This window comes from Amphiprion ocellaris, chromosome 23 (assembly GCF_022539595.1).
Source record: "Amphiprion ocellaris isolate individual 3 ecotype Okinawa chromosome 23, ASM2253959v1, whole genome shotgun sequence".
In the NCBI taxonomy this organism is placed as follows: Eukaryota; Metazoa; Chordata; class Actinopteri; family Pomacentridae; genus Amphiprion; species Amphiprion ocellaris.
In genome coordinates, this window is record NC_072788.1 from 5,105,385 (window position 1) to 5,118,557 (window position 13,173).

At 39.1% G+C, this 13,173-nt stretch overlaps 1 protein-coding gene across 3 annotated transcripts in view; it reads right to left on the reverse strand.

The window, feature by feature from the left end:
- dock11 (dedicator of cytokinesis 11) overlaps nt 1-13,173 on the reverse strand; it is a 70,477-nt gene that overhangs the window by 8,987 nt on the left and 48,317 nt on the right. For all 3 annotated transcript variants that reach the window (XM_023261157.3, XM_023261154.3, XM_023261156.3), the window contains 10 exons: nt 12,756-12,871; nt 12,367-12,504; nt 10,698-10,880; nt 10,198-10,311; nt 9,505-9,720; nt 7,881-7,938; nt 5,244-5,350; nt 4,842-4,964; nt 2,983-3,096; nt 1,291-1,437 (listed from right to left, as the gene is read on the reverse strand). In XM_023261157.3, the coding sequence (XP_023116925.2) occupies nt 1,291-1,437; nt 2,983-3,096; nt 4,842-4,964; nt 5,244-5,350; nt 7,881-7,938; nt 9,505-9,720; nt 10,198-10,311; nt 10,698-10,880; nt 12,367-12,504; nt 12,756-12,871 (1,316 nt within the window). The remainder of the gene's footprint in view (nt 1-1,290; nt 1,438-2,982; nt 3,097-4,841; nt 4,965-5,243; nt 5,351-7,880; nt 7,939-9,504; nt 9,721-10,197; nt 10,312-10,697; nt 10,881-12,366; nt 12,505-12,755; nt 12,872-13,173) is intronic.

The window sequence follows — 13,173 nt, forward strand, 5'->3', positions numbered from 1 at the left end:
TAGAAATTTGATTTTCAATCTCCCAAGCACTACTTGTAACTGCTTCACAAAATAATTGCATTTTTTTTATATTTTATTACTTAACTTATCTCGTAAATATTTATCTTGTTCACAAGTTTTAGGGTGTTTCTATATCCATGTATTATAATTTATATTCTAATTATTTTATTATAACAAACTATCTTCCTTAAACAGGAAATTTCTATATTTTTATTCAACCAATACTGGTAACACCTTTTTTTCTATTGCCATATATCTTTGTTATTTGTTTTAATGTCATATTGTCCTATAACCTTTAAAAAATAGTCAGTTCAATTTGTATGATAGAAAATATTGAAGGGTCTGCTACATTTTTAGAGTAAAAAATATTGTAGAATCTCAAAATAAGATTTAATATAGCCTGATAAATGTGTATAATGTACAATATTATGGGGTCTAGGTAGTTAAATTAGTCAAGTAAATTTATAACATTAAAAAATTACAGCATCTTAAATTTAAAATATAAATAAGTCAAATAATTGTATATAATAAAATATATTCCAGGGGTTGTAACCATACTATATAAATCAGTCAGGAAAATGTAAATAATACTGTAGAGTTTCAACCTTAAAATTTATACTTGTCCATTTAGATCAGGAAATCTCACTATCTATCGAAAATGTCAGTTTAAATGTGTTCTATAAATAACTGTTACTTGACTAATTTTCCTTTGTTTTGCTTCTGGCTTGATATCACTGAAAAAGAGGGTCACCTTCAATAATGTCTCTAATATAAATAGGTGTTGAATGACTGAATAGAAAAGTATACTGTAGAAGTGAAGCTGAAGATTGATGAGGCTTGAATGAGATGAGCCTTGACAAGTCGAAAGTGAGCTGCTGAAGAATAACGAACTTTTGTAATATCGCCAAAGTGAAAATTTTCCCAGCTTTTAACACTTGGCTCCTACATCACACACTGCCTCATCCCCTCAGCAGACTCGTCAACAGACCACTAAGCTTAAACTTCTGAAGCAACACAATAAGAGCAGTCAAAGAAACAACTTTTGGATCCATCAACTGGGACTCCACGGAGCCGACATGGGGTTGAAAGTGAACATTTTCCACATTAGGCTGGACAAATGATATTTTACAAGTAAACAGAAGAGTAGGCTGCAAAGCCAACATAATTATTTTCCTTCTGACTTAATTTCAGCTAATATAACAGCTTGCCATGAAAAGTCAGAAAGGTCACATCATAAATAGTTATTGCAAATGTCTCCCATCCTTTCCTTCCTCCATTAACCCACCGCACCTTGTTTGAGTCCTGAATTATCTTGACATTTTCTGGCCCAAACTTTTCCCCGTAGAGCGTCAGCAGCCGCTGAGAGATTTCAGACAGACCAGTGAGTTTGGGCTCTTTGTAAATGTACTCCTTCCCATCCTCTTCCTCGAAGAAGCCCTGTTCAAAAAACAAAAGAGAGGCTGTTCATTTTAAATCTGCTGCAAGAAACATTACAAATCTGCTTTGCTTCCTATTTGCTTAATTTCCACAACATCTGAGCCTCCATGCTGCTGTGTTATCGAAGAGATAATCTTTAAACAACAATTTTCACTCTACTTATTTTATTTTGACAAACATTTCACCAATGTCCATATTATATTAAACATTAATTTTGGTGCCTGTGCAATCACTAAAAAGAGACTAAACATGTGACAGCCATGGTTTACATGAAGGAACAGCAAAATCCAACAAACAACTGGTGCAGACTGAACTACATTTCATTTGGTAAATATTCTGTTACTTTATTAGGTAAACACTGAAAAACCAGTTTTGCATTTGAACCGTTGCAAATGCATCACTGGAGCACCCACTAAAACAACACAGAGCACAATAATGCAGTAGTTTTGAGTACATTTGTTCAGACATAAAGTGAAAGTCCAGACTGGGACGGGCCAAGAGTCATCGGAACTGAAGAAAACAAACACAAATGCTGGATTAAGGAGTCTATGGAGATCAGGAGACGTGCAGAGAGGGCCATGAATAGGGACGAGGGGGGCTTTATGTTCTGCCACACTTAGGACACCATACTCCAGAGGAAATAGGACGGTGGGGGTCGCTGCATGCTTAGCGAGGCGGTCGGGTCCGTTGGGCTCGCTACGACATGCCATTACGGCGTGGGCGTGGTCGTTCCAGTGGCTCTGGCGGCTCTACTGGGCATGGCGCTTGTGCCAGCTGTCAAAATTTCACACGCTGTCAGTGAGACGCTTCTGAAGAAGGCGAGAGCTGCTCGTCAAAACTATCAAAAAGCAATATCTATAATTTCACCTTATGTCTGAACAAAAGAACTCAAAACGACTGCATTAGTAAGAAGACATGATGAACGCTTTTGAGCTCGAGCACAATAATGTCCATTTGTATTTTTTAAAATATTTTTAATAGAAGCACTCAGTAACCCTCACAATGTGCTTGATATTACACAGTTCCCCTGTTTTCTCTCAGTTTGTAAATTCCTTTCACACTGCAGTTGTTGTTTAGATGCTGCCTCTAAGACATTGTAGATATATGTCAGAAATGTGCAGCCTCTAAAATTGCTGCAGTGGTGCAGACGCATGATGATCCACTGCGATTAGTTTGACTAAACAAAGCAAATTAATCACGGCTTCTTGGGCAAACTTGTTTGTTATAACTTGTGGTCAGCTCACTCCATTCGTCTAACAATAAACATCTAGTTTTGCTTCAGTCTTTTCAAAGCTTTCTGGAAAAGATAGGAGTTAATTTTTCTTCCTGATTGTAATTTTTTTGCCGATATATCGTGACACAGTAGATATTGTTATTTTAAATGCAATCAAGTACTTGACTGCTTAGGGAAATAATGAATCACCACACCCCTTTTATTTACATTCCACTTCACTCAGCTTTTTTGACCTGCCTTCCTTGTTTGTGCAAACCAAACCAGCGCTGCATGCTGGGCAATAACCCACTTACGTTGCCTGTTGACCTCACCTGACCATAAAAGGCCACTCTGAAGTAGGTCCCAAGCAGCCTTCGGCCTGATTGTATCACTTCCATTATCTTATTGTAGGCTCTGTGTAGCGTGTCATACAGCCGGCTTAGTTTCTGGAAAGAGAAGACAGGCGCTATCAGAGCTGGGATGTAATTGTTTGTTTGTTTGAGCAGCTGGGCAGAGCAAGAACAAGAATTTCAGTTATGCAGTTTATTAAAAAATTAAGGATTAAAGTCTGTTTGTAGCTTGTACTTGATAGCGCAGTACACAGTTGGCTGAAAGGAGCAAAACAGCATATCAAGGTTTACTATAATGAGCTAAAATATTATGACCAGTCCTGCCAAATCTGCTGTTGGTCCTTTGCATGCTGCAGAGGCGTGGACTCCACAAGAGCTCTAAAAGTGCCCCTTACTTCCAAACACCAAGATGTTAATGGCAAATCCTTTAAGTCAGGGGTGTCAAACTCATTTTAGTTCAGGGGCCACATTCAACCCAACTGGATCTCAAGTGGGCCGGACCAGTAAAATAACAGCACAATAACCACAACTCCAAATTATTCCTTTGTTTTAGTGCAAAAAAGTACATTCTGAAAGTAAGTGGTGGAAGTGAATGGTATAGTATTTCACTTTATGATCAAAACGACAAAAAAAAGACAGAAAAGGACAAAAATGAGACAAAATATTTCAAAAACAAGACACAAAGCAACAAAAAAATGGACGAACGACACAAGCAAGACAAAAAAAGACACAAAACAACAAAAACGAGACAAAAAGCAATGAACAATGCAAACACAAAATGACGAAAATAAGACAAAAAACAGAAGCGAGACAAAAAGGAAATATAAAACTACAAAAACGAGACACAAAACAACAAAAATATGAGACAAACGACAAAAGTCGGACAAAAAAAAGACAAAAAACAACAAAAACAAGACAAAACATTACAAAAATGAGACACAAAATGACATAAGAAAAATAAGCAATATAGTATTTTACTTTATGATCAAAACAACTTGTCATGGTCTGGACATTGTTTTAAATTTATAGTTTTAGAAGTTTACAATTTGCAGTTAAGATCTTCTCTGTAATTTTTACATTTTACAAAGTCATCCCCGCGGGCCAGACTGGGCCCTCTGGCGGGCTGGTTTTGGCCCGTGGGCCGCATATTTGACACCTCTGTTGTATGAGTCATGAGTTGAAGCAGATTAGACTTGTTCCAGCACGTCCCACTACAGACTGTCACTGGCTCACGGTTTGTCCCACCAACACCCAATACTCACCACTGCTGGAGAGAAGCACTACACAAGCCTTGACATTACTGAGATTCTGATCTGATCTGGCCTTTGTCAAAGTCACTCAGGTCTCTACACCTGCCTCGTTCTCCTACTTCCAACACACTGACTAAAAGAGTTGACAATTCACTACCATTTCAACACATTTGTGACAGAGGAGATCAACATTGTGGGATTCCTCTGTGAAGGGTCATCATGTTTTGGCTCATCAGTGTAAAATCATGCTATCTTAGAGAGTCAGTCTAATCCAGTTTGTAAAGGCAGACTCAAGGTCTCTAGGACTCTGAACCAGTTTAGCAGGTAAAAATAAAAATAGAAAACGGTTGAATGAATGGAATAACGCTCTAACTCCCTTGAAACGGTGTCGTGTTGTGTAAGCGCAGCGGCTGCTTTTCTGTCAGGTCAAGCAAACAATAGAAAATATGGAGCTGACAATCCAGTGAGTTTGTCGATGAGTGGATAAACTTATGTTGGTGATACGTCTGGACCATCAGAGATACTTCAAAGCTCAGGAGACAGCGTGTATGTGTGTGTACTGATCTGACAGTAAGGATGATAGTAAAGTACCTCATACTCGTGGCGCTTCTCATAAATGGGGATGATGAGTTTGGCGATGTGTGTGATGAGCTCATAGCGTTCAGCTTTCCACAGGGCCTCCACACACACCTCGAGATGTTCAACCAATACTTCCTGAAAATGGAAAAGTGTATCTCTTTTTAACAGATATCCACATTTATACAACTACACTATACACTAATACCCAACTTAGAGAGGATATCAAAAACATTATCGATGAGAAATATAAACAAAGTCCTCAACTGTTAAATGAAAGTAGAAACAGCTGTACAAAAGGTGGAATTTGTTTGTCTGAGGTCAGATCAGAGTCTCTGGATCGTACAATTAACTCGTGTATTTTTGGTGCTTCACAACTCATGTTTAAGAAAGTCAATTCTGTGCCAAAGGCCACACCTCAGTGTAATAAACATCCTGCATTCCAGTGTCTTCCTTCATGGCAGCTTCTTCGTCAATGTTGAATGTGATCTTCTTAAAAGCTGCAAGGCCGCTGGGAAACAGCTCTGACAAATGAACACCACAGACAAGAGAGAAAAACTGGTTCACATAAATGCCCAAAAGAACATTTTTATACCAAATATTGCATTTTTTAAGGTAAATTTTAAGCCTACAACACGCAACTGGCTCCAAAAAACAACAAAAATGGGAAGATCTATGCTCACATCTACGGAACTTTGAGGAACTTACTTTGTACAAACATGTGTCACAGAAGAGATAAAATATTTTCCACTCCTGTGTCTTGTGACTACCTAATAATAAAATACATGATGAAAGGAGACGCAGTGTCTACATTCTGCTGCCTGTGGTTTAGACATCGAACACATGTTTTAAGAGATAACAGTTGGCGTCAACCAACTGCTGTACCTCACAAACCATCTTTGTCTTTTGGCATTCCTCAAAGGTATCAGCTCACATTTGTTTAGAGGATTATAAGATAGGAAGTTTTGCATAGACAAAAATGGCCACAGAAAAAGAGAACAGCGTTATGAGGCTTTGTCTTTGAGAGATGTTGCTGTGCTAGTACAATAGTTGCAGTCTGTGGAGATTTTGCATGTTGTATCTGTAAACAAGCATGCAAATCTTTAATCACAAGTGCAGGAAATCTTCTAGGACAGTAATACTGTATAAAGAACATGCATAGTTCCCAGTGAAAGTTAGCTGCATTGTATCGTTGTGTCCAGTCACGTGCACATAATTTCAGTTAAATACGTAATTTAAATCTTTGTTTATTTGTTTGATGGTTCAATCAGCAGTGCCTTCATTAATCCTGAACACAATGCGTGGTGTCCATTTTAATTATACAGTGGTGGAGAAAGTTTTTGGACTCTTATATTTGTGGAAAAAAACGTTTTTGTGTTTCGAAAGGTATGGCTGCATCAGACAGACACAAACGCATACTAATGATATTTTTTGTTTACTGTTTACATGAAAAACTAACAAAACTAAATTCTTGACAGTTTCAATGTGTCAATTCTCAACATTGTCGGTATCAAAGTCAACAAATAACAGAGAATGCGTTCAGAACTGAACAAAAAATAAATAAACCATCACATCCTCAAATTAATATTTAGGAGTCCTGCCATTAGCAGCAGCAGAGTTCTAATCCTGGCTGGATGTTCCCCACAAGTCTTTCACACTGTTGAGGGCTAATCTTGTCCCATTCTTCTTGAATTACTGCTTCTAATTCTTCTAAATTCTTTGGTATAAACTTTAAAACAGACCTTTTGATAATCCACCACAGATTTTCAGTGGGTCTTGTGTCCAGGGATTGAGCTGGACACTCTCAGACCTGGATACTGTGCTCCTGCAGCCAAGTTCTGCTGGTCCTGGATGTGTTCAAGAGGCATTTGTGCTATAACCTGGCATAATGCATCTCTCTCCACGGGGTTAATGTTGTTTGTGCGCTGTCCCATGGATCAAATAAATAAATAAATAAATGAAATGAAATGAAATGAAAATGCATTATCTCGTTGAAGCATTCCAGTTTTGGCCTCAACGGAACAGAGCACGTGCAGAAGGGAGCATGTGGGTTTGGAGAATGCCACAATGCTTGGCAGAGTTCACTGAGATGACCAACACCAGCAGCACTCATGCATCCTCAAACCATGATACTGCCTCCACCATGCTTGACAGTAGGTACTGTACATGCTGGACATAATGCTTCGCCTGGAGTTCTGCGTACTCTCACATTAGCAGGAGGGAGAAAAAGCTGGAAACTAGACTCATCTGACCACAGAATCTTCTTCCAGTTCCTGGCTGTCCAGTTCTTGTGTGCTTGGACCCATCGACACCGGGCTAACCTCTGTCTCTCATTGATCTGGGGCTTCTTGACAGCCTTGTAGGACCTTAAGGCATCATCTAAAAGTCGGCTACGTACAGTGTGGGTGGAACACGAGACACCAGTTTGGTTTGACCACTGCTGCTGAAGCTCCTGTGATATCATTCGGTGGTTTTCCTGCACATGTGGGTCAGGATCCGATCATTTCTTGCTGAAGAAACCCTTGGACACCCAGATCTTGGTTTGTCTTCCAAGCTGTTGGTTCGTCTGTATTTCTGCAGAGTGTATCCAACTGCTGAAGGACTGCATCTGCACTTCCTGGCTGAGAATCTTTATCTTCAGGCATTTTTCCTGCATTAGGTTCCTTGTTTTAGCCATTTTTGTCTCTGAAGAACTTTCAAATACGCTGGCTTTATATAAGCATGAAGCACGGCAACAAAAATTGTGTCTTTTAATAAAAAGCACAACCTTCATTAGTGGATCATTGGCACCAAAATGACCCAATACTCAACATTTCTTATGTATTTTTACAGAACCAATCAATTTTAAGTTTTTAAGGGCTTTTTTAGGGTTTGTTTAGTATTATGGCTGTGACTGGACTAAAAGAAATTGCACTTGAAGATCGAAGAGTGATCGTTGATGCAATATTTCACAAATTCATGGGGTGTCAAAAAACTTTTTTCCACCACTGTACTCTACGTGTAAGCTTCGAATAAAGGTGAAAGTAATGTGTGTGAAATGGAGGATGGCCTTACTTTTCCTGTGCAGGTATTCTGCAACCAGTGCAGCCACATGCACATAACACATGGCAGCCTGTGGAGACAAAAAACAATAGATTTAGTGAACATTGCTACATAAAAACCCAGAAAAACAAAACATGCAGTTTTATATGAATGCAAAGTTTAAAGTGCAATCTTAATCAACCCCAACAGTGATATGTAATATTGCAGCCACGACACACAATTACAGTGACCGATTGCTCTTGTCATTGTGATTTATTGCTTTTTGCGTTTAACTGCTCAGGTCGTAATTTACCACACTGTGAGCCACATCTACCATCTAAGCTGGTACTTTATTACCTGTTAATCAACATACAAAGAAGGCCTGAAAGCTGCCAAGTGAAACTGTTTTGTTCTTGCAGTTATTTTAGAGTTTTCTTTCATCTCTGCTGAAATGTGTTTTTACAGATACAGTGTGTGACATGATTTTGCTTCACAGTTTGATCAATGTGCTTCAAAAAGTGACATAAAGTTTGCAACTTCTTCTCGGTTCAGAGAGAGGAACTTATTTTTTTTTAAAAAATTGTATTTTATTGCGCGACAAAAAACTAAGAAAAAATGTAATAAATTTTTTTTTAAATCATATATTAAAAGCACTATGAAGTTATTAAATAAATCAGTAAGATTAAATAATAAAAGTAAAAGCAAAAAAATTAACAAAAGTGAAATATATGAATACAAAAATGTTAATCTGAAAAAAAAAACTGAGAAAATCAAATATAATTAAATAAAAACAATGTTAAAAAGCAGTACATAATAAAGCAATAAAATGAAAAATCGCATAAAATTGCAGACTAATTTAATGTATTATATTATCTGGGTTTGATGCATTGTGGTTTTGTCTTTCCTGTTTGTGAAAAGTCCTCTTAGCCTTGCTGTCAACATGAACTGCAATCAAAATAAATAAATGAATGCTCTTGATCAGAACAAGTGTATCAGCTGGACCTCCCCGGATGAACTCAATCTTGATCTCTGATTCTTGATCTTCCTGTTCCATTATGTGATGTTACCCAGAACTTCTTTCTGACCGAGCACTGCGACTGGACAAAGTGTTGCTATCACTGCTGTTATATAATGTAAACCTCAAAATCCTGGAAAGCCTTTCCTGTTTACTTGTAACAGGAAAAATAAGACATTGTTTATTTCTCAGTAACCTTAAATGAACTTATGTTGAAGCTTTATCACAATAAAACAATAAAAGAACAAACTTTGACCTGACTTTCTAATACAGTACAACACTACATTGGTCATGTTATTACAGTTAATTTTTTTCTGTTTGAATACTGTGCCGGTTATTTTTTGAATTACAGAGCACCTTTTTTATTTGTCAAATCAACACTTTCCACTCAGCAGTGGAGAAACAAACCTTAGAGCTAAAGGACAGAGTCTGAATGTGGGTCAGATATTCTGCAGGCTTTCAGTGTGGCAAGTAAAAAACTCCTCCCATGAGGCATCACTCGTTACTGTGTGCAAATGAAAAGCAGGAGCTGCCTTTCCACATCATTTTCATAGCAAAAGTTAATAGACAAAGAAAATTTCAAAAGATAAAGAGATAGGTGTGTGATGTGAAACTGTTTCTTCAAAGTCTTCCTGTTGATACCTCAGAAAGATCTCCATTCTTGAGGTGTGCTCTGGCCATGCTGTCCAACCAGGTGCGCCTCAGTTCAGGGGTGCTGGCGTAGGATCTTGCCAAGCTGTACTGGAGGTCCAGCAGCATCTCTGGGTCTTTCTCATGCTCCCGCATTTGGGCCGTGGCCATCAGCACTGTACGTATCCGCTTGGTCAGACCCTTCACCTCTGAGGGGAACGCTGTGGACTGCATCGTACAGACATGAGCAATCACACACAGGCTTGTGAAAACATGGTCAAATCTCAAAGAAAACACACGTAAGGCCATGTTTTCATATGTGGCTTACACGTAGAAGCCAAGCTAAAATTATCCTGTTAAATCTAGTCCAGCTAATTCCAATTGTTCAGTTGCTGGTCTTTGAAAGTGCTTTTATTTTGAAACAGAGAGAATCGAATTCATGATCAGCACTCAGGCAGCACATTGGATGACTTGTTTTATTTGTGTGTCTGCGTTGTTATTACAGACAGTTAGGTATTACAGACTGATCTAAAGAAAGGATAAACACAGACTTGGATCACAGACAGATATTCTTAAATTTATGGGTTGAATCCTGTCCTGGCTTTGATACAGCAGGTATTTTATTCTCCTATTTTGCAGCTAAATTATATTACTTTAATAGCTACACTGGTTCTCCTGTGCTGGTCTTGCTGACTTCTACTATACCTTCATGGCCTTGTCACTGTTTGCAAAGTTGTTGATGATGGAGAGAGACTCCTGGAAGCGTGAGCTGCCAGACAGCGCCACGTCGGAGATCAGCTGGCTCACTGCGATGATGATCTGCACACACGGACGGTTAGAAAAGAAAACAAAGACAAGCAGAGAGGGGCAGGGGAGGAAATAGAGTGGGAGAGGAGAAAGAGAAAATTAAACACGAACAAATCAAATGCTTGAAATGATTTATGTATTGACAGAGTCCCGTTAGAGCTACTGGAGAGTTGGACTGCCTTCTGCTAATTTGTTAGTAGAGAAGCCAGAAACTCAGCATGTCATCTGTGTTTAAACTGTATAAACCACCTCTTCACATTCTTTCCCGCCTTTATAAAAGCAAAAGAAGTACTCAAAGGAGTGTGTTTCAAATAAAAGCTTCAGGCCAAAGGTGAAATTTCAATGCAGACAGTATCACTTTGATCACTGAGCATGTAAAAGTAAATATTCTGCTTCACCTGCAGGTGTGTGCGTAGGAAGGTCTTCCTCTTGGTGTACTCGTAGTTGTTTCTCATCAGGAGGTAGAGCAAGGCAGATGCCTCGGCCCTCAGAGAGCCCAACTTGGAGACGCAACACTTCAGCACCTCGCAGCACAGAGCCTCGCACAGCGTCACGCGGCCTTTAAACAGCACCGACGGGAACTGATGGGACAACGTTTTACAATATAAAATGAGATTCTGTGCAGCGCTGGGTTTCGATACATTGCGCAAAGCATAATAAATAAGTACAGAAAACGGCAGTGGGTCATTAGAAATAAGTAGGGGCTATGTGACCGAAAAAGCTCTAATGGAAACTGTAATGTAATATCACATATCAGGGTTCACAGTTTAATGTCAGAGCTCTTTTTACAGGACCCAGTAGCTGCTTGTCAGGCTTGATTCCCAGCTGGCCCAAACCTAAAGAGCATTTTATCTCCTGTCACTGTTTAATGAAGACAAACTGGAAAAAGAAATAAAAACAAAAAAAACCCATCAGCTACATTTTTGATATTCTGCCCGATACCTCAAAGAGTGGGATTATCTTGCTTTTGAACAAGCACGTTCTTTATCCAAGAGACTACAACAGCTAAGGTAAAACCATCTTTTCTTTGATTTGTTGGTGTAAAAAATAACGTTATCCTAGAACAGAGTCTCCCTTTCAGCTCCTTTCTGACTCAGTTTGGATTTTGCAATAATCTTGGAATTGCCAAATTTCCATGACATGAAACTCACAGTGGCCTTTGAACTTGCCACTGTGATCAAAGATCTAAAAAATGTTCTGGAAAGCCTGAGCCTCATCTGACTGGCTCAGTCTTGCAAACAACACTTTGAGTAAGAAGGTATTGCTGCAGCTCATTGAGCGTCTGTCTGACATTTAATTATTGCAAGACTTCAGGAGATCATATGTCTGAGCATATGAGTTATTTCCACTCTTGAATCTCCAACTATCAAAAGCCAACTATCTGACGCCTCAGAGCTGGATTGTTTGCATTTTGATACCGATGTTATTTACCGGGGAGACATTTACCGTCAGTGACTTTCATGCTCTTACTGTAACACCAAAAACATGCCAGAACAGAGGCTCCCCTTTTGCTTTTCTCTGACTCACCACACAAGCAGCCAGCACTGATACTTCTGATGCTATCACAGAAATAACACTGGAAAGTGGGTGGCCCCCTCTCTTGGGAACTATGTGTGCTCCCTCACTAGTCTGGCAGCAAACCGTTTGTTTCTACTGCTCAAGTAAATGACGTAAATAGGAAAGCTAAAAATACATCACCTCAAGAGAACTTAGGCTAATATGCGAATTTGAAAACCTGGCAGCAGTGACGCCAGCAAACACAGGAAGCAAAGAATATTAATCATTTATGGAGTCACTTCACGTCAACAGAACAGTGTGTCCTTGCAGATTGTTTTGAACAGTAGTAGTTGTGTAGTGAGAGTCTGTTAATGACATAACAACATAGGTCCCTTTGGTTTCATTTCTAGTGGTAGTAAATGTTCTGGGCAGTGTGCAAAAATACACCGGAAAAAGCATCATTCAAAAAAACACTATCTTGTCTTCATCAGTTGTTATCTTAGTCATGCTGATTTCACTACTGCCACAATACTTCATGCTGCATTTGTGTGTATGAATGTGCAGACACACCTTGTTGATGAAAGCCCTGAGCGCGGCAAAGACGTGTCTGAGGGCAGCTTCTGACTGGCCGACTTTAAGGAAGGTCAGGTAAACATCAAACACTTTCTTCATCAGGGGGTTGTGACCGTCGCTGTCCAGCAGCTGGGTCTGATTCACAGAACAGAACAGAACATTGACTCACATGAATTTGGCTTCTGACACCAAGTGCTCACGTCGAACCTTAACCAAAACCAGATTCAGTCCAGACAGCATGAGTAACACCATACAAATGTAAATGTATCTTTTCCACAATTTAAAACACATGCTAAATTGCACATGAACACACTTTTTGCCATTGTTCAAAGTTTTGAGTCACTTCAGGTGTATTTATTTTACGTCAGTGTGGTCTGTGTGCTGACCTTAAAACACTGAGTGAATTGAGAAAGGACATCCAAGACGCTAAGGCAGACTTCGGTGGAGATGTTGCCCTCCAGCAGAGCCTGATGATGGATTTCTGCTTCTGATGGCCCCGTCCCTAAAACATGCACACCGAGAAAAACACATTATGGTACAGTGAATACTAATAGTGCTAATACCAGCAAAGTCATTATTCACTTAAGGCCACATTTCCTGTTTCAATTTAATGAGCAAATAAAAACAATAATCTTTAGAAGAAAACAAAAATGGACATAATATCATGTCCTCTGAAATGTTATTTTTGATATTCAGCCCGACACCTCACGTAGCAGGATTATTGTACATTTGAACGGTCATCTCTACCTTTTTCCCACACTGACTAAAGACTAAAGAACTATGCTGTGGGTCCTCAGGGAAAAG